Genomic DNA, 26,287 nt, shown 5'->3' on the forward strand with positions numbered 1-26,287 from the left:
CTCAGGAAGGGTTGGGTGAACCCCATTTGGGGTTCGATATCAGGGTTCAATGGGGTAGCTATATTGGTGGGCAAAAGAGTGAGGTTTTGGATGGAAAAGGTGGTGGTAGACCAGGGAGTAGGTATGTGATTGTAACGGGGGCGTTAAAGGGGAGGTTGGTGGCGCTGGTGAGTGTATATGGCCCCAACTGGAATGATTGCGAAGAGGATGCTGGGTGCCATCCCGGATTTGGACACCCACAAATTAATAGTGGGGGGGGACTGGAATATGGTGCAGGAGCCAAAGGTGGATAGGTCTTAGCCGCACTCACTGGTCAAGTCAGGAGGGGATGAATGCGCTGGCTGGGTTCATAAGAGAGATGGGATCAGTGGACCCATGGAGGTTCCTTCACGTGAGGGATCGAGAGAACAAAGAACAAAGTAAAGTACAGCACAGGAACAGGCCCTTCGGCCTTTCAAGCCTGTGCCGACCATGCTGCCCGTCTAAACTAAAATCTTCATCATTAATGTAGAGCATTCGCTTTTCTCCCCAGTACATAAAATGTACTCAAAAATAGACTTTTTTATGGCGAGGAAGGCGTTATTGACTGGACTCAAAGGGTTGGAATATTCAGCGATATTGATTTTGGACCATACGCTGCATTGGGTGGGTGTGGTTTTGGAGAAGGGCGTGGCTCAGAGGCCAGGGTAGAGAATGGATGTGGGGTTATTCGGGGACCAGAGTTTTTGAGATAAGATTGGGAAGGTGATCAAGGAATATGTGGGATTTAATTGCGTAATTAAGTTTCGCAGTCGGTGGCCTGGGAATTGTTGGGCAATTGTGGTATTGGTGGGCAAGAGGGTGAGGTTTCAGATGGCGAAGGTGGTGGCAGACCAGTGTGGTAGGTACATGATTATGATGGGGGTGTTCGAGGGGCGGTTGGTGGCACTGGTGAGCATATATGGAGGCAGCAGTAAGGGGGAGGTGATCTCATTTAAGGCTAAGGTGGACAAGGAAGAGAGAGAGGAACACCAAAAAATGATAGAGGAGTTGCTGGAAGTGGGTAGGAGGTACGCGGGGATACGGGTCTGGCCCTATTGGCCAGGAGGAAGGAGCTTCAGACGTTTGACTAGTTGTCTGCAGGGAAAGCAGTGCGCCAGTGAGAGGGGTGAGGAAGCTTATGAACATGGAGGGAAGACAGGGAGTATGTTGGCCAGCCAGCTCCGAAGGGAGGGGTCGACGAGGGAAATAGTCCAGGTGCGGGATAAGATGGGGAATCAACTGGTCCTTAAAAACGGAGACCAGGCACCATGAACTCAGAGAGGGAGCAAGGAGCCGAGTTCCCCTCCCACACTTCCTCAGCAACCGCTGGCCACATGCCTTGTGGGGGGCGGGGGGTCCTTCCAAGGAAGCTGGGGGTTGGGAGCTATGACTGAGCTGGAGAGGATCAGGTTGCAGTTTCCCCTGGAATGGTGGTCACTTTGGGTATGTGAAACGTTGAGGTCTGCTTTCTTTCACGTTTAACACCCCATAATAGGACAAAGCATAGCTGCAGTCTGCCTGTCCTAAAATTCTCTCACAGGACAGAGCCATGCTCCATGCCGTAGCTTGTTTCTTGCAGAAGCATTTCATCATCTTGAAGTTTTCCCTTTGTATTTGCTTGTTTACATTACATTTTATATCCCTTCAAGAGTCAATAGGCTCGGTGGTTTCAATTTTGCAGTATGCCTTCTTTTACTCCTTTGCACTTGGTTGTTTACATTTCATTTTCACATCTCATGGCTTTTGCAAGCCTCTGCGGTTTCACTGTTGCAGTATGCCTACTTTTATTCCTTTGTACGTGATTGGTTACATTCAATTTCATCATTTACTTTTACAAGCCTCTTGACTGACAGGTGTAGTGGGATGAGTCTGAGGGCCCTGACAACGGCCCTGCTTCCATTTTCCCCGGGGAGATATATGAACAATCCCATGGCAGTGTCTTTAATTAACATTTGGAAGCAGTTGAGTAGGCACTTTAAACTAGGGCAGATGTCAGTATTGACCCCAATATGTGGGAACCATTGTTACACCGGGAAGGACGGATGGGATGTATGGGAGGTTGGGAGGTGGTGGGAGAAGGGAGAAGGCAGGTAAGAGACTGTCATAATATCCACTCATGTATATCATGAGATGCAGACAGGCAGGGATTGACACACAGGATAACCAATGAACACACACGACACAGAACAACCAATCACCATTCAGGACACCACCACTATAAAGCCCACAGGGCATTAAGGCTCTCGCTCTCTCACAGGACACGGCTAGGGAGATAGAACATAGAACAGTACAGCACAGAACAGACCCTTCAGCCCTCGATGTTGTGCCGAGCAATGATCACCCTACTCAAACCCACGTATCCGCCCTATACCCGTAACCCAACAACACCCAGAATGCTCCCACCCGCAAAAGGTCGGCGTGCCGCCAATCCCGCCGCTCGACTCAGAGAATGGTGGGGGCTGGCGGGAGGCTACGGGATTCTGTGCTGCCGTTATTCTCTGGCCCGGATGGGCCGAAGTCCCGCCGACGTGGCCACGGGTCACGTCGGCGTTAAACACAACAGGTATTTAACGGCGTGAACCAGTGCTGATGGTTGACGCCGTTCATCGTGGAGGTGGGTGACAGGCCAGGGAGAGGGCGGGGGAGAGAAATCACAGAGTGCGAGTGCCGGTGGGTTGGGGGGGGAGAGGGAGAGAGAGAGATCACAGAGTGCGGGTGCCGGTGGGTTGGGGGGGGGGGGGGGTGGGGGAGATCACAGAGTGCGAGTGCCGGTGGGTTGGGGGGCGAGAGAGATCACAGAGTGTGGGTGCCGGTGGGTTGGGGGGCGAGAGAGATCACAGAGTGCGGGTGCCGGTGGGTTGGGGGGGCTGGGGGAGGGGAGAGATCACAGAGTGCGGGTGCCGGTGGGTTGGGGGAGGGGAGAGATCACAGAGTGCGGGTGCCGGTGGGTTGGAGGGGGGGGGGGGGGGGGGGGGAAGAGATCACAGAGTGCGGGTGCCGGTGGGTTGGGGGGCGAGAGAGATCACAGAGTGCGGGTGCCGGTGGGTTGGGGGGCGAGAGAGATCACAGAGTGCGGGTGCTGGTGGGTTGGGGGGAGAGGGAGAGAGAGATCACAGAGTGTGAGTGCCGGTGGGTTGGGGGGGTGGGGGGTGGGGGGGGGTGGGGGGGGGGGGGGGTGGGGGAGAGATCACAGAGTGCGGGTGCCGGTGGGTTGGGGGGGGAGAGAGAGAGAGATCACAGAGTGCGAGTGCCGGTGGGTTGGGGGGAGAGAGAGAGAGATCACAGAGTGCGGGTGCCGGTGGGTTGGGGGGAGAGAGAGAGAGATCACAGAGTGCGAGTGCCGGTGGGTTGGGGGGTGGGGGGAAAGAGATCACAGAGTGCGGGTGCCGGTGGGTTGGGGGGGGGGGGTGGGGAAGAGAGAGATCACAGAGTGCGGGTGCCGGTGGGTTGGGGGGAGAGAGAGAGATCACAGAGTGCGAGTGCCGGTGGGTTGGGGGGGGGCCTTTTGTGTAGTCACGCCGGGAGTCGTTGATTATGTCACCCGACGTCAGCGGGTAACGCCGACGTGAATGGCGTAATGCCGCTGCTGGCCCATTCGGGCCCGGAGAATACGCGATGTTTCGCGGGGCCTGACGCCGGAGTCATCAGCGCCCTTTTTGGCGCCGGGTCACGGGCATCGCGACGGTTTCCGGAGAATTTCGCCCCTGTTTATAGAGTTTACAGAATTGGAGGAAGTGCAAAAGTGGTTTGAGTTACTGAGGGGGAATGAGTTTAGATACCGGCAGGTGCGGGATTTTCCGCGAAAGGAACGCTCTTGTTTCCTCCATTGCCAGAGTGTACGTTGCTACAGAGGTTGTTGGCCTCGGACAAATGGGAGGAAGGGAAAGGAAAATGGAGTATCTGTGGTTGGTTTGGGAAAAGGGGATGGTGCCAGTGGAAGGGATCAAGCGGAAGTGGGAGGAAGAGTTTGGCATCGAGATGGGGTGGGAAGTTTGAAGTGAAATAATGTGTCGGATCAACTCAACCTCCTCTTGTTCGAGGATGAGCCTTATACAGTTTAAGATGATACATAGGGTTCACGTGACTCAAATCTGAATGAGTAGGTTTTCCTGAGAGTAGAGAATGTGTGGCAGGGGGCCGGCGAATCATGCTCACATGTTCTGGACAGCTTTTGTGAGGCAGTGTTCAAAAGCTTGTCGGGGATTGTGGGGGTTAACTTGACGCCATGCCCTCTGGTGATGATTTTTGAGGTGTCAGAGGTGCCAGGGTTGCAGTAGGGAAAGGGGATTGATGTCGCCTCTATGATTGACTGGTAATGGATATTATTGAACTGGAGGTCGGCAGCACCTCCAGTTGAACCTCCAGTTCAATAATATCCGTCACAGGGCAGAGAGGCGACATCGGTCCTCTTTATGTACTGCAACCCTGGTGCCTCCGGCACCGCCGGGGTTCGTGGCATGGTTGGAGGATTTGCATGACTTAGGTTGGAGAGGATAGCGTTCACCCTTAGAGGGTTGGAAGAGGGGTTTTATGTGCAGTGGAGGCCATTTTGGTCTGTTTTTGAGGAATTGTTTGTCACCACTGGTGATGGGGAGGGGGGGGGGGGAGGAGGATAGCAAGGGGTTTGGGATTAAAAGAGGGATAAAATGAGCAAACTGGATGTACCATGCTTATTTTGAGGTTTTATGTGTTGATGTGTTTGACTGTGTTTGGAATAAAATATATTTTTTTAAAAAGAGAAAGCAGTCAGCTGTGTTTAAATCCCTCAGATTCTTGTACTCCAAGTCATTCATTTCCCCTACTGGGCTGTGATTGACAGCTTCCACACACACATAGCTGCCAGCCTTGCTTCAGCCATAGATCATAGAATTTACAGTGCAGAAAGAGGCCATTTGGCCCATCGAGTCTGCACCGGCTCCTGGAAAGAGCACCCTACCCAAGGTTAACACCTCCACCCTATTCCCATAACCCAGTAACCCCACCCAACACTAAGGGCAATTTTGGACACTAAGGGCAATTTATCATGTCCAATCCACCTAACCTGCACATCTTCGCTGTCTGGGCATCATATTCTCTGGGCCGGCGGGATTTCCGGTCCTTTGGGCCATCTTCCTTCACAGTTGAGTAACTCTAAAGTGCTCGAAGCACAATGTTTATAAACACCTGCCACTTCAAAGAGAGTTAAATGTTGCCAATTTCCAGCTGACCACTTCAAAATCACTCAAGCGTGAAGGGGGGTGATTGGAATGCACTTAACTTTCTTTGAATGGTTTCACTGCCTTTGTCAATCTGGTCGGTTTCTCTTTTCTGTGAGGTTTCCTGACAGGGGTCTCTTTATTGGGGGGCCTCTGGGGGGGGGGGGGGGTGGCTCCCCATTTAGAGGATCTCTGGGGGGACTCTTTATTTGGGGGTCTCGGTGGGGGAGTGCTGTGGGCAGTTCTGGTGGGGGTGGAGAGTCTTGTAATATGGGAAGGGGAGGGTGGCCCATGGATAGACTTTGGGGGCAACTCTGTCTTAAAGAGTTACCCCCTTGGCCCACCGTGAGGCCCACCATGTCAGGGCCACGCTGGGAAATACCTGAAATAAATCCGGCCCACATGATTCCCGGCCCAAAGGACCGGAAATCCCGCGGGCCCAGAGAATATGATGCCCAGGCAGCGAAATGGTAGGGCACAAACCTCGATCCTGCCGCCAACATGGGACTGGAACCCCAATTCCGATTTCTTCACAATGCCTGATTCCCGGCCACATTGGGAACCCTGGTACCAGTGGTGGGCGGAGGTGAATTTCAGCCTGGAATTTCAGTGCTTCCTGGAAAGAGCAGGTGTGCAATCTTCATATCAAATATTTTTTTAAACTGTATCTTTTTCAACCTCTGATGTCTAAAATGCAGGCCTGCACTGGAGAAACCTTGCCACCATGGAAGCAATTGGCACCAATCAGACATTGAAATCAAGGGTTCCTCTTGCAGCCACTGTTGAATTCACTGGACATACGTGATGACCGCACCGTAGGGTTTGGAGGCCTTTGTAGACCCCAGGTGGCCAGGGATATGGCTGGACAGTGCCCTTGCACAGCCCCTGGCAGTGCCAACCTGACAGGCTGGCACTGCCAATGGTCTTGGCCTGAAGGGGAGGGTGGGGGGGGGGGGGGGGGATTGGGGGGAGGATGATGGAAGCTGATGGTTACCCAGTAGTAGGGTGTTGCTCACTTGGTGGGGGGGGGGGGGGGGGGGGGGGATTGACTGATCACACTGATGGAGGGCGTTTTGCTGGCAATAAGAGGCAATTGCAGGATTATGCTGAGATCGGGAACCTTTTAAAGGAGTATCCGACCTTGCTGACATCTTTGTGTCTTCAGCATGATTCACCGCTGGCTACATAAAAATTTTGAAGTGCGGGTGGATTGCGATCTGAACCGTGCCAATCTATCTGGTGTGAATTGCACCTCGTTTTCCAGTCGAGACCCCACTTTGAACATGTTTGGGCGAATTCTACAGTTGACTTGAAAGAAGGCACTATTACTATTCATTTAAAAAAATATATTTTTAATCTCCTCCTTTTTCACTTTTTCTCCCAAATTTACACCCACCAACAATAAACAATAATAAGCAACAAATATGTCAATCCCCATAACAATAACAACGATCCGATCCTCCCATCAACCCCTGAAACATTAGCCCGCATGTTTACATAAACAAATGACAAAAAGGAATCTGGGATTACCCATAGTCGCCTTTAATACACACAGCCCCCCCCCCCCCCCCCCCCCCAACCCTCCCACCCATCCCTCCCAACTAATGTTCGATGTTATCCAGTTCTTGAAAGTGCATAATAAATAATGCCCATGACTTGTGGAACCCCTCCGTCCTTCCCCTCAGTTCAAACTTAGCCTTCTCAAGAGTCAAGAATTCCAACAAGGTCCCCCGCCATGCCAGGGTACAGGGTGAAGTGGATACTCTCCATCCCAACAGGATCTGCCTTCGGGTGATCAACGAGGCGAAGGCTACGATGTTTGCCTCTGCACCCATTTCCAACCCTGGCTGGTCTGACACCCCGAATATGGCCTCCCGGGGACCCAGGTCCAGTTTCACATGCACCACCTTGGAGATTACCCTAAAAACCTCCTTCCAGTAGTCCTCTAGCTTTGGACAGGACCAAAACATATGAACTTGATTAGCCCCCCCCCCCCCCCCCAACCCCTCAACGCTCACACACATCTTCTACTCCTTCAAAGAATCGGCTCATCCTTGCCCTCGTGAGGTGTGCTCTGTATACCACCTTCAACTGTATCAGCCCCAACATCGCACATGAAGTGGAGGCATTTACTCTCCGGAGCACATCACACCAGACCCCCTCCTCTATAACCTCTCCCAACTCTTCCTCCCACTTTGCTTTGATCCCTTCCAGTGGTGCCTTCTCCTCTTCCAAAATAGCTCCGTACACTGCTGACACTACCCCCCTCTCCAATCCCCTTGTTGTCAGCACCTCCTCCAGCAATGTGGAGGCCGGTTCCTCCGGGAAGTTTTGTATCTCCTTTCTGGCAAAGTCTCAAACCTGCATGTATCTAAACATTTCTCCCTACTCCAGCCCATACTTTGCTTCCAGCTCCTTCAATCCTGCAAACCGACCCCTAAGAAACAAATCTTTTAGCGTCTTAATCCCTTTCTCTTCCCATTTCCAGAAATTTCCATCCCACCTCCCTGGCTCAAATCTGTGGTTCCCCCGAACCGGCAATTACTATTCACCTTAACCACTCCCTGTGGTTTAATGTTTCACATTTTCACCACTCTCTGGTAAAGCTTCTGAATTCCATACTTTATTATTTGGTAACTGTCTTACATTGTGGCATCTAGTTTTGTTTTTCTTCACAAGTGGAAACATTCATGCTGTTGCAAATTCTATCAAAATCTTTCATAATTTTAAAGACCTCTGTTGGGTCAACCCTTACAAGAGAAGAGATCAAACCTGTGCATCCTCCACTGATGGCTACGCACTGCATTTCTGTTCTATAATATAGTGATTGTAGTGATATGGTTGTGTTGTAATTCACCAACTGATTACTAGGAGTCTCACTAGTATATAAGTGAATGTTAAAGTCAGCTGACCACTCAGACTGATTGGCTGGAGGAAGTTAAAGAGAGAGGCTGCATGTGCATGATTTCACTGTTTTTTTCATCTGTTCTCTTGTATTTAGTTTACACACATAATGTGTATTTTAAGTCATTTATAGCTTTAACTAAAAGTGTTCTTGTAATAAATAAGGTCATCTGACAAGAACATTACAGTGATCACAATTGTACGTAGTACTCGGACCAAGGTTTGATACATTTTGGTAGGAAGAGCTAGGAAAGACTAAATAAAGAGTCCAAATCTAAAGGAGTTGCAGGAGCAGGGGGACCGGGGGATACATGTACAAGTCGTTGAAGGTAGCAGGACAGATTGGGAAAACAATTAATATGGCAGATGGCATCCTGGGCTTTATAATTAATGGCATGGAGTACAGAAGTAAGGAAGTTATGATGAACCATTATAAAACACTGGCTTGGCCTCAATTTAAGTTGTTAAGACCAAAGGTAAGAACTCCACACGAGGCCAAGTAGGCAGGATACAACTCAGTTTATTTACAACTAACAATACACTAATCACTCTACTACTCTCCCCGCAGGTTCTCCCTTCTCGATCTGTTTCCAGGTCGAGGTTTATATCCTGTGGGGTTCCTCCAATCAGGGGGAGACTCCGATCCCCATCACCTGGGGAGCTCGTATTCCTGGGTGTAGGAGGGGAACTGGATACAATGTAGGTTCTGGCCCCTTACGGGTCACAACAGAAATATTGTATCAAATTCTAGACATCATGCTTGAAAAAGGACTGGAAGACATTGAAGAAGGTGCAGAAAGGATTTGTTCTGGGGATGAGAGACTTTCAAGATAGATTGGCAAAATTGGTACGCCTCTCGTTCAGGAAGAGAAAGCTGAGAGAAGAATTGACAGAGGTATTCGATATCATGAGGGGGTTGAACAGAGTAGATAGGAAAAATTGTTCCTTTGTAGGAAGGATTGAGAATCAGAGTAAACCGATTTAAAGTGATTGGCATTGACATGATAAAAAACCTTTTTACATTGCGCATGGTGAGCATCTGGAATGCACTGCCTGAGAATGTGGTGACACTGTTTTAGTTGAAGCCTTAAAAAGAGAATTGGATAATTATCTGAGGGAAAAAAAAATTCAGGCTCCTGGGAAAAGGTGGGGAGAGAGTCAGCACAAACACAGCGGGTAGAATGTCATCCTTCTGTACTGTAAACATTTTATGATTCTATTCCATGAAATGTTTCATTCCTTACCACTGTCATCCCAAGATATATACATATTTATATGCTCAACTTTTTCAGTGTCAAATTTAAAATTGTGTAATTGGTGAGCCTTTATACAGGTTCTGAATCCAAATTAATGTATTTTAAGTGTTTCTAGATGTGCCTACCTAAAATTAGTTTGGCTCTCAATTGATGTTGGCAGCATTTCTCAGTGAATATAAATACTCAGCTTCAAAATGGGTTGACTTCTCATTTCTAAAGTGCAGCATATGTTAATTGTTTGTTTCCAAACTTGTCAAGGTTGAAGCAAGTGAACCCAGCTTGTGTCTCATCTGCTGCTGCAGAAAAGCAAGCCAGATTAATGCATATTACTCATGACATCATAGCTTTATTGTGCATTGAATGTTGCATTTATATATGTCATAAAATATGCAAATATTGTAGTCGAATCAATACAGCTACTTCCATGATCGCATAGAATTTGTTTTCTTGCCTTTGTACCATTTGAAGAAGTTAGTCAAGCACAACTGAAGTAGGAGTATTTGAGTTGTGATCAACTAAATCAGATTTTGCAATGGAAAGCTGGTGGGTAACCCAAGTCTAAATTTTCAGATGGTGCTTTCAGAATTGCTGTTCTGTTCCCAATTTAGTTTTCAGTTTATCGGTGAATTGTTTATGATCATTTTTCCGTTTAATCAAAATGGAATGGGTTTTAAATTGACAGTCAAAATGTTGTTTATTTTTTCCCCCTTTGCCTTTTTCCTTTGCAATCAATATTTCAAATTGCTCGGTTTATTGTTATTATTGGTGATATACGATCATCTGGAACACTGCGTGCATTCTGTTGGACAACAGGCAGTTAGTTGTTCACTGATTTACACCATGAAACAAATATAAGTTACATTCAATTTAGCCTTTTATGTATCTCTTCATGTTTGCTATCCATAGCAAAATTACAAACTGGACCTATGGATGAATTTATGATTTTGGTTTAAAGAATGAACAGCAGAAATTGTGTTCATTTTAGTGTACATCTGTGAAACTTCAAATTGCCATAACTGTAATAAGCTAGGAAGTAAGGCAGTCTGGTTTGGTTACTTAGACCTAGAAATTCAGAAACACCTCCCAATCTACAAAGTTGCACGATTACAAGCACCTCGAAATTTCCTCACCTCTGACAAATAACTGCTAATTGATCTCAGATTGTTTTATTAGATTAGATTTAATAGCTTTGAAATAGAAGGCTAGTTCATCTTAGTTCCAGATAACAGAGCAGAAGAATAGATTGTTCATTGCATGTTATAATGGTCCTACTGTTATAAAACAGAATACAATTAGACTTATCTCAGAAAGGCAGAGGAGATCCATAACTTTATTACTTTATTTCATACTTTATTACTTTATTTAAGATAATAGAGTTTTGCTGTACAGCATTGGATAGATGGTACTAAGGTACACAGTACCGAAGCTTCCAGATTGTATCTCTATCTATCTAGACATAGACATAGAATTTACAATGCAGAAGGAGGCCTTTCGGCCCATCAAGTTTGCACCAATCCTTGGAAAGAGCACTCCTCACCTACACTCTATTCCCCTATACCTGTAACCCCACCTAACCTTTTTGGAAACTAAGGACAATTTTAGTGCGGCCAACCACTTAACCTGCACATCTTTGGACTGTGGGACGAAACGGGAGTGCCCAGAGGTAACCCATGCAGACACGGGGAGAATGTGCAGACTCTACTCAGACAGTGACCCAACCCGATCGAGCCTGGGACCCTGGAGCTGTGAAGCAACTATGCTAACCACTATGCTACCGTGCTGCCCCTCTATGGAACGGCATGGTGGCACAGTGGTTAGCACAATGCCAGAGATCCGTTTTCAATTCCGGCTTTGGGTGATAGTCTGTATGGAGTTTGCACATTCTCTCCCTGTCTCCATGGGTTTCTTCCGGGTGCTCCGGTTTTCTCCCACAGTCCAAAGATGCGAAAATTAGATGGAATGGCCATGCTAAATTGCCCTCAGTGTCCAGGGCTGTACAGGTTAGGTAGGGTTATGGGGATACAGCGGAATGGGTGTGGGTGTGGATCTGGGTGGAGCGCTCCTTCGGAGGGTTGGTGCAGATCAGATGGCCTGAATCGTATTCTTCTGCACTGTAGGGATTCTATGGTTTTATCTAGTCACTGCTCAGTTACCTGATGTCAGTGAAGAGCAGATGTTTGTGTCTATGTGCTTGTGTGTGTGATTGATCATACAAGGACAAGATTGTGCTAGATTTGATTTGATGTGATTTATTATTGTCACATGTATTAGTATACAGTGAAAGTATTGTTTCTTCCATGCTGCACAAACAATGCACACCGTACATAGGGAAGGAAGGAGAGACTGCAGAATATAATGTTACAGTTACAGCAAGGTGTAGAGAAAAGATCAATTTAATACGATGTAGGTCCATTCAAAGGTCTGATGGCAGCAGGGAAGAAGCTGTTCTTGAGTCGGACACTGTCACTGTTTAAGAAGACTGATGATATTTATTGTCTAAACTCATGGATTTTGAGTAACCAATTGTACCAGGTATCCTAATGAACTTTATCCCATAAAGAAACAGCAATTTCAAGAAAAGATGAACTAGAGATAAAATTATGCACAATTAATGATCTCTGTGCATTTTTTTTTCAGCCAAAATATGCCTTAAGCCACATGAATCGAAAATTGTCCCTGGAGTCAAAGGTGACCATCAATTCACGAATTGTGGTGGTTGGTGCTTCGGAGGTTGGAATCTCCTTCCTAGAAACATTGGTCTTCTGGTAGTATAATTTTGCATTTGTACGGTTTGTGATAATTGTGCATAAGGGTAAAAATATGCGACTGTAATAATACCCTAAACTGCAAGATTAGGGGCGTGATTTAATGGCAGCGTTTATGGCCAGCGCGGATTGGGGCGAGCTCTTTAGATCTCGGGAGAGGCCCAAATCATAGCAGGGTGCCATCACTTGGGGAGGTGAGGAGTAATATGGGGGGGGGGGGGGGGGGTGGAGGGGGTGGCGTACATTCACTTAGAATTGTGGGGGGGGGGGACACCTGTATGTTCACTTAGAGATTGGGGCAAACTATCAAAATGGCAGCCCGATCTTTGAGGAGCCGGTCTGGCCAGTGAGCTCAGCACCCCAGTGATGAAAATAAATCTTAAGTGTGGGCTAAACCGGTAAGACATACCCCAGGGCCCAAAAGAGTGACTAAACATCGTTAGATAGCGATGGGGAACTCACCAGCAGAGCCGGTGGGAAACTCCCAGCAAAGTCTGCTACAAATAACACTTAGAAATTTTTCGGTTAGATCGCATCCAATATCTAAATTTAAACATTAGCAGAGACTTTTCATTAATTATTCTCTTATTCTCATATATAGGCATTTAAGTTACTTATTTTAAATTTTTCTGCCTTTACTTGCCTCTTTTCCTGAACTTGCTAACTTCTGCTGGATAGGTTCCAGGGTTGGTGTCAGCCATCCACTAACAGTCAAATGACCATTCTTCATCTAAGGCCTCATATAGTAAATGTTGCCATGCTTGTTGACTTTGGATAGCAACTTGCTGTCTGATCCTGTTTGTACACCTGCGTTTTCCATCAGCAGTCACTGGAGAGTGATCAGTAATAAAAACATTGCCAAACATTTTCCTTCCCTCCCTTACGCAGGCCGGCTGAACCATTTGTGCACTTCCAACTGCTACCTCAGATGAAATCAGCTAACTCAGAACACACCTGAACCACAGTCCTGTGGCCTTTCTAACTTTTTGCCCAAAACTATCAACATTGGATAACTTGTGTGTGTGAACATTTCAGTCTTGAGATGTGAATTCATGACAAAAATATAAACTTGGCTTAAGGCGGAACGCTGCATGTAATGCAAAGTTGATATTAATGAATTCTTCTTCTTTCCTATTTCTACTCCTCTTTAGTCTTTTTCCCCTTTTTCTCTTTTTACATTCCATCTCCTGGTTGGATCTTCAAGTATTTTCTGTGGCTTTCTCTGGTTGTCAAGGAGTTATGACTATCCTAGCATTCATAGAAGCATTGAGAAGTTTGATTAAAACTGCAGGTCTCTAGGGTCGATAGAAGACTGGGAAAGACTCATCTCTGCATTGTCTCACACTCCAGCCAGGCAGGGCCGGCCCAAGGTACCGGCAACTCGGGCAGTCGCCCGGGGCGCCATGTGCTAGGGGGCGCCAGAGACTCGGGTCCCGCGCATGCGCAGTTGGGCCGGTGCCAACCAGCGCATGCGCGGTGGCCGCCCGCCCCCAGGGCGGCCCCTTCCTCCCCCCCTCCGTCCGCCCCCCTCCGTCCGCCGCCCCTCCGCCCGTCGCCCCCCCCGGCCCCGCCCCTGGCCCCCCTCGGCCCGCCCCCCCCTCGGCCTGCCCCCCCTCGGGCTCGGGCCGGCCCGCCCCCCCCCCCCCCCCCCGCCGCCCCTCGGCCCCGCCACCCCTCGGCCCCGCCACCCCTCGGCCCCCCCCCCCCCCCCCCCCCCCCCCCCCCCCCAAAGGGCGCCGAAGTTCAGCTTGCCTGGGGCGCCAGCAACCCTAGGGCCGGCGCTGCAGCCAGGGAAGTATGAGGAAATACCACAAGTTTCAAACTAACGTTTTTACATTCTTGCAGTATGGTAGGAGATTGGAAAGATACTTCAAGTTTCCTACCAATGTCACCATTAGATGCTTGGAAGGAGCCACATTCGAAGAAACTGAGTGTTGTGGTCACCTTGACAGTCACAGGCAAGGTGTGGTCATCTGCTTCTCCTTGGTAGAGACTCGCTTCCAGAAGGTTGCAGATGTCCCACCTACCTGTTCCAAGAGCCTGGACATTCTAATGCACTATTGCTCAGATATGCCAATTGTAATAATTCTGTGAGGTGCGGAGTGAAAGGCCAAACTGGCTTATTTTAGACTGAAAATAAAGCCGCTACTGCAGCACACAAAAGAAAAGTCCCAGCCCAGGATTATTGAGAACTGGTGGCCCAGGTCTGGAAGCTACATTTAAAGGTCCCGCCAACCAGCCCCAGCTGGGCAGGCCTCCGCCTGCTCACCACAGTGTAGTGATATGCCTGTACACAATATTGTGGATAGTTGGTGGTGCGACCTCCAACCAGCAGGCGCTGGTACAGATCCACCATGCGGTCTTGAGACAGTGGTCATGTGACAAGGCACTCTGATATAAGCCAGGGCAGATCCGGTGATCCACAGAAGTTACAAGACGTACCTGAGGACAGTCATGCATAGGGGTAGTTCCAGGGGAGTATAAAGAAACTCCATGACAACTTGCACTGTATTTGATTGTTGTTTTACCATGTGTGTTTTAATAAAGATCCTAGCTTGAACAATTCACAAGCAGTTCTGTGGATTCCTTGCTGGACATCGAACACTGAACACAACACACAGGAACTCGTATTCTACAAAGCCCACGGGGAGATCAATCAGTGATCCTCTGTGGTCCTCATGAGGGTTATCACATCCCTCTCCATTCAAATCTGTATCAACCTCCTCATTCCCATGGTGATGAGACCTCTTCCGTCACTTGGCATAGGCCTCGAGTCTGCAGCAGGTGGAGCCAGATCAAGGGCCGTGAAGCGGACTGGGGAATGTCACTGTCTTTTGAGCACCGAAGGACCACAGACAGATGCTCGTCTTCAGTGCTGACCTTTGGCAGAGGATCAATCTTTTTGGTCTCCATTTCGGACTCTGAATCTTCATCATCGGGGGAATCGATTTTCGGGTCCCCCATAGGCTGAGTTAGTCGCAACAGTCGTCAAGGACGTTGCCCAGCTGAAACCGTCTCCGCTGGAGTGGGTTCCCTGCTTCAGGTGGTCCAGGTGTTTTTTCACGAGCTTCCCTTGCACTTTGACTTTGTAAGAAACCAAACCAACCTTTTTCATCACAACTCCTGGACTCCATTGGGAGTCATCTTCAAAGTTCCACACATAGACGGCATCTCCTATTCTAACGTTTCTTTTGGGTCTTCTGGTGTCATAGTTCCTCTTTTTGGACTCCTGCTTTGGCTCCACGTTCCCCCCAAGTTTTTAAACAACAGTCTGACTCGTGTGCGCAGTCATTCCCATTAACAATTCTGCTGGTATGACTCCAGTCATCGTGTGCAGTGTGGTTCTATAATCAAGAAGGAACCAAGCCAATTTTGTAACCAGGGAACCAGCAAGCTGTTTCTTCATAATATTTTTGAATGTTTGAACTGCCCATTCAGTGAGGCCATTAGACAATAGATGGTACGGTGCCGTTTGGATGTGTTTACGGCCATTCGACAATGCCGGAAATTCTCCATTGGTAATGGGGGTACCATTATCGAATACGAGGACCCCTGGTATGTTGTGGATTTTCCTATTGCAGTATGAGAAGTTATGGAGGACATAAAGTGTACTTCTAAGCATTTTCAGTGGGCGTCAACCGTAATAAGGAACATTGATCCCAAGAATGCGCCAACAGAGTCCACATGCGCCCATACCCATGGTCTTCCTCGCCATTCCCATGGATGCGAATAAGCCAAAGGTGGGAGCTTCTGGTTCTCCTGGTACAAGGAGTACTGCTTCACCAGATTCTCAATGTTTGTATCAAACCCGGGCCAACAGACGTAGTTCCTAACGAGCATTTACATCTTGGACACTCTGGGTGCCCATTATGTAATTCTGTCAGGATTGGGCACCGACCTTAGCGAGAGATGACTACTCATGCTCCCCATAATTTGATGACATTTTCTCCACTCACTTTTTGTCGTTTAGTGAGGAAGGGCTTCATGTTACCTGTGTCCTCGGGTTCTGCCACTGAGGAATCCTTCTGGTCCATGCTTAAATCCTTTTTGTGGATACGAGCAAAGCATCCAGGAAGTTTATGAAGACTTCTTGCAATGCCATCAGAGGGGCCAATCTTGTGGGCAGCAGGATGAGACTCAGGGTATTCTTGTTGGCAAAGTGTGTTCTTGGGTGGTGCTCAAGAGAGTATTCATGGGTCGTTAATTGTAATGCCCAACGTTGGATCCGAGCTTAGGCGATGGGGGGAAATCACTTTATCCCCTTTGAAAAGGCTCAACAGGTGTTTTAGAGACCGCCTACAATGTAGAAGGAGGACAATCGACCCATCGAGTCTGCATCGACTCTCTGAAAGAGCATCCTACCTAGGCGCACTTCCCCATCCTACCCCCATAATCACATAACCTCACCTAACCTGCACATCTTTGGACTGTGGGAGGAACCCGGAGCACCCGGAGGAATCTCACGCAGACACAGGGAATACGTTCAAACTTCACACAGTCACCCAAGGCCAGAATTGAACCCAGGTCCCTGACGCTGTAAGCAGCAGTGCTAACCACTGTGCCACCATGCCACCTCTGGTTTGTTATGATTGTGAAATGCCAGCCGTAGATATATGGATGAAATTTCTTCGCCCAAAAAATAACAGCTAATCCTTCCTTTCCGATCTGAGAATGGCTTCTATGCCCGCCAAGGTTTTGAATGCATAAGCTATAGGTCTTTTTGTCCCATTGATGGGAAAGGACTGGCCCTACTCCATATGGAGAGACATCAGATGTTAATACCAGTTCTCTCTTGGGGTTGTAATGAGCCAGGATACTTGATGATAGTAACTGATGCTTGACCTTCACAAAGACTTCATCCTGCAGTGTCTGCCATGATGAATTATGGTGTTTTATTAACACTGTGTGCAGGGTTGACAATAAAGTGGTCAAGTTTGGGATAAATGACCCAGAGTAGTTTGTGAGGCCCAGGAAAGATTTTAATTCTGTCATATTTTCTGGGGTTGGTGCCTCTTTGATGGCCTTAACTTTATCTTCCATGGGGTGTAGACCTTTTTTATTGACTTGGTACCCTAGGTAGACCACTTTGTTGCCTGGAACACACATTTTTCCCATTTGAGATGGACAACTGTGTCAGAAAACCTACTCAAATCCACTTCAAGGTTCGCTAGTTGCTTTTTTCTGGCTCCTATGATTAGAATTTTGCCTAAGTATACTGCCACATTAGGTAGCCCTTGGAAAATGTTGTCCATCACATGTTGAAAAACGGCGCATGCTGACAAGACTCCGGGGCAGGTCTGTATATTGGTATAAACTCTCACGTACTTCTAGTTCTACCTGGAGATAGGCATGGCTCATATCTAGTTTGATGAAGGTTTGACATCCATATAGATCTTCTAAGCATGGCACGGGGTACCGATCTAAAGGTGAGGCTTCTTTTTATAAACATATTATTGAAGAAATTTTAAATATATACATAATCACAAAAGATACAAAAGCCAAATGCAGCAGCGGTAACAAACGCCACCCTCCCTGTACCTCACCCAAACTGCACCCCCCCGTTCAGCTTGCTGGCATCAGGCACCTGCCTCCCTTTATCAACTCCCTGCCCCCCCCGCACCCAAAAGAAAATAACAAGGCGCACCCCCTCCCCCCCCCCCACCCCCCGTTGACGATTAATATCCCCTTAAACAGCTTCCACCTCAAGGGGAACCCCTTCCTCCGTCTCTCAAATGGCGAACTTGATCTTTTCCAAATTTAGGAATGCTGCCAAATCGCTCAACCTTACCCCTGCCTTCGGCGGCTCTGAGTCCCGCTAACAAAACACAATCCGTATCTGTTCTATCGGGTAGGCAAGACTCAGCCCCTCTTCGCACCTGTACTCCTGATCCTCCGACACCACAAATATTGACACCTACGGACTCGGAGCTACCTCTACCCCTAAAATCTTTGCCATTATGTCCAAAAATCCCTTCCAAAACCCCAGCAACCTCGGACACACCCAAAACATGTATATGGTTGACCGGCCCCACTGCACTGCCCACACCTATTCTCCACCCCCTGGAAAGGCTCATCCTGGACACTGTCATTGGGCTCTATGCACCACCTTAAATTGAATAAGACTTAGTCTAGTACACAAAGAGGACACATTCACACTCCGCAGAGCTTCCCTCCACACTCCAGCACCCAACCCCCTTCCCACTCATCGTCCCACTTGAGCCTGACCTCCTCCGGGAGCACTGTCTCTTCATCAGCGCCCCATACATATCCGCAACATTGCCCTCCCCAATTTAATCCTCAAATAGAAGCTTATCCTGCAGCACCGGGACGGCAGCGTCAGAAACAACGGCACCGCCTTCCTAATAAAGTCCCTGACCTGCAGATACCTAAATCATTTCCCCCTTGGTAACTGGTATGTCCCCTCCAGGTCTGCAAATTTCCCTCCCACAAACAAATCCCTAAAGCATTCAATCCCTACCTGCCGCCACCCCCAGAACTTCGCATCCATGTCCGCAAGTGCAAACTTATGATTGTTGCGAATTGGCGTCCACAACAGCATGCCCTCCATTCCATAGTGCTGCCGACACGGGTTCGAAACCCTCAGTGCTGATACCACCACCAGACTCACAGAGTACTGAACCGGCGAGAACGGAAGGAGTGCCAATAACAGTGCTCTCAACTCAAACTCGTCCCTTTATATGAGGCCGCCTCCATCTGCCCCTAAACCAACTGTTCCTCCACCACACATTTCCTAGCCATTGCAATATTTGCTGCCCAGTAGTAATTCAACAAGCTCAGCAACACCAACACCCCCGCCCCGTCGATCCCTCTCCAAGAACACCCTCCTAACCCACGGAGCCTTCTTCGCCCACACAAACCTAAAAATCATTCCATTACCCTTCCCAGAAAAGGACTTAGGAACAAAAATCAGGAGGTTCTGGAATACAAACAATAACTTCAACAGCACCGTCATCTTCACCATCTGTAGCGGACCCACCAAAGACAATGGCAGCACTTCCCACCTCTTAAAGTCCGCCTTTAGAGGGGTCAAATTATTATTTAGAGGGGTCAATTACTAGGGGGCATAGTTTTAAGGTGCGAAGGAAAAGGTTTAGAGGAGATGTACGAGGCAAGTTTTTTACACAGAGGGTAGTGGGTGCCTGGAACTCGCTGCCAAAGGAGGTGGTGGAAGCAGGGACGATAGTGACATTTAAGGGGCATCTGGACAAATACATGAATAGGATGGGAATAGAGGGATACGGACCCAGAAAGTGTAGAAGATTTTAGTTTAGACGAGGCAGCATGGTTGGCATGGGCTTGGAGGACCGAAAGGTCTGTTCCTGTGCTGTACTTTTCTTTGTTCTTTGTTCATTCCCTTCACCAGCCACACCAAGTTCAGTGTGTGCAGTTGGACCCAAATCTGCTCCACCCAAGCTAGCGAAAAGTTGGTCCTGACCTAGCATCCCCAGCACACAATCTTCTATCCACATTGCTAGCAATTTCACCAACAACTTTGCATCTGCACTCAACTGTGTGATCGGGCAGTACGATCCACACTGCTCCAGATATTTGCCCTTTAAAATGAGCGATATCGAGGTCTGAGACAGTGTGGTGGGGGGAAAGCTCCCCCCTTCACCATCAGTGTACATCTCACCTAGGAGGGCCCCAGCTCCAACCCAAATTTTGTATAAAACTTGATTGGGAACCCATCGGGTCCTGGGGCCTATCCAGCCTTCATCTACCCCATGCAATCCATTACCTTCCTCAGACCAATCAGGACACCCAGTCCCTGCACCTTCGCCTCCTCAAACCTTGGAACTCCATTCTATCCAAACACCACCTCATCCCTTCATCCTCCACCGGAGGCTCCGAGTCATACATTCCCCAATAAAAGGCCTCAAAAACCCCATTCACCCCCTCCGGCTCTGATACCACTGTGCCCCTCTCGTCTCTCAATCCTTCCAGTCTCCCTTGCCACCGCCTGCTTCCTTAACTGGTGTGCAATCACCTGCTCGTTTTCTTTCTGTACTCATAAACCGCCCCTTAGGCTCCACGCAGTTGTCCCACTGCCTTTCCTGTGAACACCAACCTAAACTCCATCTGAAGCCTCTGCCTTTCCTTTAGCAATGCCTCCTTGGGCACCCTCAGAATTTCCTCCACCAACCTCAGCCTCTCAGCCCGCTCCGCACTCTCCCTGTGCACCCCAATCGATTTAAATTCCCCCCTTTACCACCGCTTTCGGCACTTCCCATAGCGCGAAGGCAGACATCTCCCACGTATTGTTCAGCTCATAATTTTGGATGGCCGCCTTCACCCTCTCGCACATCCCCTTGTCCGTCAATAATCCCACATCCAACTCCACTGCGGCCGCTGAGTGCCCCCCTGCACTACCTGCAAATCCACCCAATGTGCATGTGCTCAGAGACCACAATCGCCAAATACTCCGATCCTACCATCCCCGCCAACAATGCCTGTCCAAAACAATGCCTTGTCCCAACTGCGAGGAATACAAAACATCCTTTGTCCTCGGCCTCTCAAACCACTAGAGGCCCCTCCTCATTTGTTCCATAAACCCCAACAACTCCTTCGCCGTAGCCGAAACCCTCAGGGACCTAGGGCACGTTCGAACGAATGCAGGATCCAGAACCGCATTAAAATCACCCACCTTAATCAGCCATTGCCTGTCCAGGTCAAGAATCATTAAAACCTGCCTCACAGATCCCATCATCCCAATTTGGGGCATATATATTCAGTAGTATTACACGTGTCCCTCTAGCTTTCCGCTAACCATCACAAACCTATCCCCCGGATTTGTTACAATATTGCTGACCTCAAAGACCACTCTCTTGTTGATCAGCACCGCCACCCCCCCTCGTCGTCATAGCCAACCCCAAGTATAACACCTGCCTCACCCAGCCCCTCCTTATCCTCGTCTGGTGCATCTCCTGAAGAACACAACATTCGTATTCAAACTCCTTAAATGTGCAAAAACGCCAAACCCTTTGAGTGAGCTATTTAACCCCAAACGTTCCACATAATCATTCGAGTCAGGGGCCCCCCACCTGCCCCCTCTTGCCGATCAGCCATTACACCTCTTTACCCAATGATGAGACCATCAATTCACACAATACGTGGTTAGAAGTGAACAGTGGTATTAATCGTCTTACAACAGAGCCTGCCTGTGATGAGATGAACTCTAGATGAACTGGCAGGCAGGCTCCGACTGCCAAGCTTTATACAAGCAGTGGGGGGAGGAGTCAGGGGCGGAGCTGAGGGTGGAGCCCAGTACAAACTTCCGTACATTCCCAGTACACCTCCCCCTAGGGGCAGAGCCGCGCAACTGCTCGTGTGCCGAGCTTACAGAGGCATGGTACAACATGTGTGATAACAGTGTGAATTATGCTATTATGATTCACCACATTCACCCCCTGTAAAAAAATCAAGTCCGGCGGGGGTGATGGTTTACAGATTGAGCCTGTCCGATGGTCGAGTTGTCCGTTGTGATCGGCGGAGCACCGAGGTTGCAGTCTCTTCTGGTGGCTGGATGATCACGGTCGGTTGGAGTACAGTGGTGAACTCCGGGGGTGATTCTGTCCGAGCTTAGTACCCGTCTGGTTCGACTGGGGAGTGGGGGCGCTGGGAGCTTGCGGGTGCGTGCGCGCGGACATGTGTAACGAACTGGTAGGCGCGGGGGCGTGGGGTGCTGTGAGTTGGGTGGGATGTAGTGTGAGGGGTACCCCAGCGGTGGTAGTGGTGGGGTTTGATCCTGCAGGCGCTAGGTCCCGGAGGGATACGGTGTCCTGACGGCCGTCAGGGAACTCTATAAAGGCGTATTGGGGGTTTGAGTGTAGTAGGAGCACTTTTTCCACAAGCAGGTCAGTTTTGTATGCCCTGACGTGCTTCCTGAGGAGCACTGGGCCCGGTGTCTTCAACCATGCCGGGAACGAAACCCCCGTGGTAGTACCCCTGGAAAAGGTAAAGAGCCGCTCGTGAGGGGTCTGATAGGTGGCGGTACACAAGAAGGACCTAATAGCGTGGAGGGCGTCTGGGAGGACTTCTTGCCAATGGGAGATTGGGAGATTCCTGGACCGGAGGGTCAGTAGGACGGTCTTCCAGACCGTCGCATTCTCCCTCTCCACCTGCCCGTTCCCCCTGGGGTTATAGCTGGTAGTCCTGCTCGAGGCGATGCCCTTGTCGAGCAGGTACTGACGCAGCTCGTCGCTCATGAAGGACGATCCCCGGTCGCTGTGTACATAGCTGGGGAAACCAAACAGGGTGAAGATACTATGCAGGGCCCTGATGATTGTGTGGGAGGTCATGTCAGGGCACGGGATAGCAAAAGGGAATCGGGAGAACTCGTCGTTGACATTTAGGAAGTACACATTCCGGTTAGTCGAGGGGAGTGGCTCTTTGAAATCGATAGTGAGGCGTTCAAAGAGCCTAGAAGCCTTGATCAGGTGGGCCCTGTCTGGTCTGTAGAAGTGCGGTTTGCACTCCGTGCAGATCGGGCAATCCCTGGTGACGGCTTTTACCTCCTCGGTGGAGAAAGGCAGATTTCGGGCTTTAATGTATTGGGCGAGCCGGGTGACCCCCGGGTGGCAGAGGTCATTGTGGATGGCTTTTAAGCGGCCGCTCTGCATGCTGGCACACGTGTCTCGGGACAGGGCATCTGGGGGCTCGTTGAGTTTCCCCGGTCGATACATAATATCGTATTTGTAGGTGGAGAGTTCGATCATCCACCTCAGAATTTTATCATTTTGAATTTTGCCCCTTTGCGAGTTGTCAAACATGAAGGCAACCGATCTTTGGTCAGTGATGAGGGTGAACATTCTACCTGCGAGGTAGTGCCTCCAGTGACGAATAGCCTCCACAATGGCTTGTGCTTCCTTTTTGACCGAGGAGTGTCGAAGTTCCGAAGCGGAGAGGGTTCGGGAGATAAATGCGACTGGTCTCCCTGCCTGATTTAATGTGGCTGCAAGAGCAACCGCTGAGGCGTCGCTCTCAACCTGGAAAGGGACGGATCCATCCACCGCCTGCATGGCCGCTTTGGCGATGTCCTCCTTGATGCAGTTGAAGGCCTGATGGGCCTCAGCTGACAGGGGAAAAAGTGTGGCCTTAAAGAGTGGGCGGGCTTTGTCCGCATATTGAGGGACTCACTGGGCATAATATGAAAAGAACCCCAGGCACCGTTTAAGGGCCCTGGGACAATGAGGGAGAGGGAGTTCTAAGAGGGGGCGCATATGGTCCGGGTCAGGGGGCCAGGACTCCGTTTTCCACGACATAGCCGAGGATGGCTAGTCTGGTTGTGCGGAAAACGCATTTCTCCTTGTTGTACGTGAGATTAAGCTTCTGGGCCGTCTGGAGAAATCGATTGAGGTTGGCATCGTGGTCCTGCTAGTCATAGCCGCAGATGGTGACGTTATCCAAGTAGGGAAACGTGGCCCGCAGCCCGTAATGGTCCACCATTCGGTCCATTGTTCGTTGGAACACCGAGACCCCATTTGTGACGCCAAAGGGAACCCTAGGAAGTGGAAGAGGCGGCTATCGGCCTCGAACGCCGTGAAGTGGCGGTCCTCCGGGCGGATTGGGAGCTGGTGCTATGCAGACTTCAGATCCACCGTGGAGAAAATCCGATACTGGGCTATCTGATTCACCATGTCTGTAATCCTGGGGAGGGGGTACGCGTCGAGGAGCGTAAACCGATTAATAGTCTGACTATAGTCTACGACCATGCGGAATTTATCCCCGGTCTTGACGACACCACCTGAGCTCTCCAGAGACTGTTACTGGCCTCTATGATCCCCTCACGTAGGAGCCTCCGGACTTCGGTTCGAATGAACACCCTGTCCTGCAGGCTGTACCGCCTGCTGCAAGTGGCTACGGGTTTACAGTCCGGAGTGAGATTGGCAAAGAGAGGAGGGGGGGGGGATTCGCAGCGTGGCAAGGCTGCAGATAGTGAGTGGGGGTAGAGGTCCGCCGAAGCTGAGGGTGAGACTCTTGAGATTGCACTGAAAATCAAGTCCCAGTAAGAGTGGGGCGCAGAGTTCGGGCAGGGCGTATAATTGAAAATTAGAGTAACTAGCGCCTTGGATCGTTAGAGTTGCGACGGTGCATCCTTGGATGTGGACAGAGTGGGAACCCGTTGCGAGGGAGATAGTTTGCCGTGCAGGAAAAACAGGCAGCGAACAGCGTCTTACCAGGTCTGGGTGTACGAAGCTCTCGGTGCTCCCGGAGTCGAAAAGGCACGGTGCACTGTACCCGTTGATTTGGACCGTCATCATAGAGTTGTGGAGATGTTTTGGGCGCGATTGGTCCAGTGTGACTGAGTTGAGTTGCGGGTAGTCGGCGGCTCGGTCGGCTGCGCTGGGGTGGCCCTGCGATGAGTGCCCGCTGAGGTCGCAGTCTTCAATCAAATTTTCTGAGTTTGGAGAGGATGGAGCCCAGGATGGCCACCCCCGTGGGTCGCACGCGGCGGGCGGCAAGGAAGATGGCGTCCAAGATGGCGGCCCCCATGGATCGCACGTGGCGGGTGGGGGGGAGTCGGGGTATAGCCCGCAGCGTTCCGGGGCCTGGGGGTGCGGAGAGCGGTTGCTTTGTGCCGCGGGAGGGTTAGTGGCTGGGGCCTTCCTTGTCAGACACACTCTGGCGTATTGACCTTTTCGCCCGCAGCTGCTGCAGGTCGCGTTGCGGGCCGGGCAGTGCTGCTGCGGGTGCTGGGACTGGCCACAAAAGTGGCAGGCTGGGGCAGCATGGTGGCTGGGTGGCCGCGCGGCGCAGGCCTGGGGCAGTCGCTGGTCAGGGGTCCATGACGGGGTTGCGGAGTCCGCAGGAAATGAGGTGAGGCTACGAAACGAGACCTCCATAGTTGTAGCGAGTTCAACAATATCTTCTAAATTTTGAGCCCCTTTCTCCAGTAGTCGCTGGCGCAAGTAATTCAATCTAAGACCTGCAACAAAGACATCGCGGACAGCAAGTTCTCTATGTTCAGCAGCATTTACTGCCTGGTAATTACAGTCCTGGGATAAGGCTTTTAAGTCTCTTAGAAATTCTTCTCGCGATTCTGTGGGGCGCTGGTGGCGAATAATAAAAACGTGGCGCGCGTAGACCTCATTGACGGGCCTCACGTACATTTTGTCGAGTAGGGCCAGGGCCTCTGTATATGAGCCAGTACAATTTAACTGAGTAGATATACGATGGCTCACCCTTGCGTGCAGTAGGCTGAGTTTCTGCTCCTCCGTCGTTTCATTGGTGCTTGCTTCAGCCAGGCAGGCCTTAAAACATCGGAGCCAATGTGAAAAGATTTATTTTGCCTCTGATCCTGTGGGTCGAGTTCCAGTCGATCAGGCTTGAGGGCTGATTCCATAGTCGTTCCTTACTGTTTCTTAAGACGATTACATTGATGAGACCATCAATTCACGCGACACGTGGTTAGAAGTGAACAGTGGTTTTAATCGTCTTACAACAGAGCCTGCCTGTGACGAGATGAACTCTAGATGAACTGGCAGGCAGGCTCCGACTGCCAAGCTTTATACAACCAGTGGGGGGGAGGAGTCAGGGGCGGAGCCAAAGGTGGAGCCCAGTACAAACTTCCGTACATTCCCAGTACACCTCCCTCTAGGGGCAGAGCCGCGCAACTGCCAGTGTGCCGAGCTTACAGAGGCATGGTACAACATGTGTGATAACAGTGTGAATTATGCTATTATGATTCACCACACCCAGCACCCCGAGGCCCACGCCTTGCTCCCCAAGATGTCTGCCGCCATCTCCTCTTAACCAATTGTGCCATGTCAGCATTCCTCCCCTTCCCTCCCCCCCCCCCCCCCCCCCCCCATAAACAAAGACAAAGAAAAACCAACCATCCCCACTCCCTCACTCCTTCCACAGGTCGACTCCTCACTTCATTTCCGTTAACTAGCCAACCATCTAGCATGATGGCCCCCATTCAAGGTGTCCGCCTATCCACTTTCCCCAGCCGCCCTTCAGCCGCAAATCCCAAAACAGTAAGAAAAAACTGCACTCATCCACTCCGTACCTATATTCATTAAATACAACCAACCATCCATCGTATAAACTCACTTTCCTCACTTTAGCATGGAACATAGAAGATAGAGTTTAAAGTGCAGAAGGAGGCCATTCAGCCCATCGA

At 49.8% G+C, this 26,287-nt stretch overlaps 1 protein-coding gene across 3 annotated transcripts in view; it reads left to right on the plus strand.

The window, feature by feature from the left end:
- cfap61 (cilia and flagella associated protein 61) overlaps positions 1-26,287 on the plus strand; it is a 490,576-nt gene that overhangs the window by 189,623 nt on the left and 274,666 nt on the right. For all 3 annotated transcript variants that reach the window (XM_038805956.1, XM_038805965.1, XM_038805971.1), the window contains exon 17: positions 12,014-12,141. In XM_038805956.1, coding sequence (XP_038661884.1) covers positions 12,014-12,141 — 128 coding nt within the window. The remainder of the gene's footprint in view (positions 1-12,013; positions 12,142-26,287) is intronic.

Source organism: Scyliorhinus canicula, chromosome 1 (assembly GCF_902713615.1).
Source record: "Scyliorhinus canicula chromosome 1, sScyCan1.1, whole genome shotgun sequence".
Lineage (NCBI taxonomy): Eukaryota > Metazoa > Chordata > Chondrichthyes > Carcharhiniformes > Scyliorhinidae > Scyliorhinus > Scyliorhinus canicula.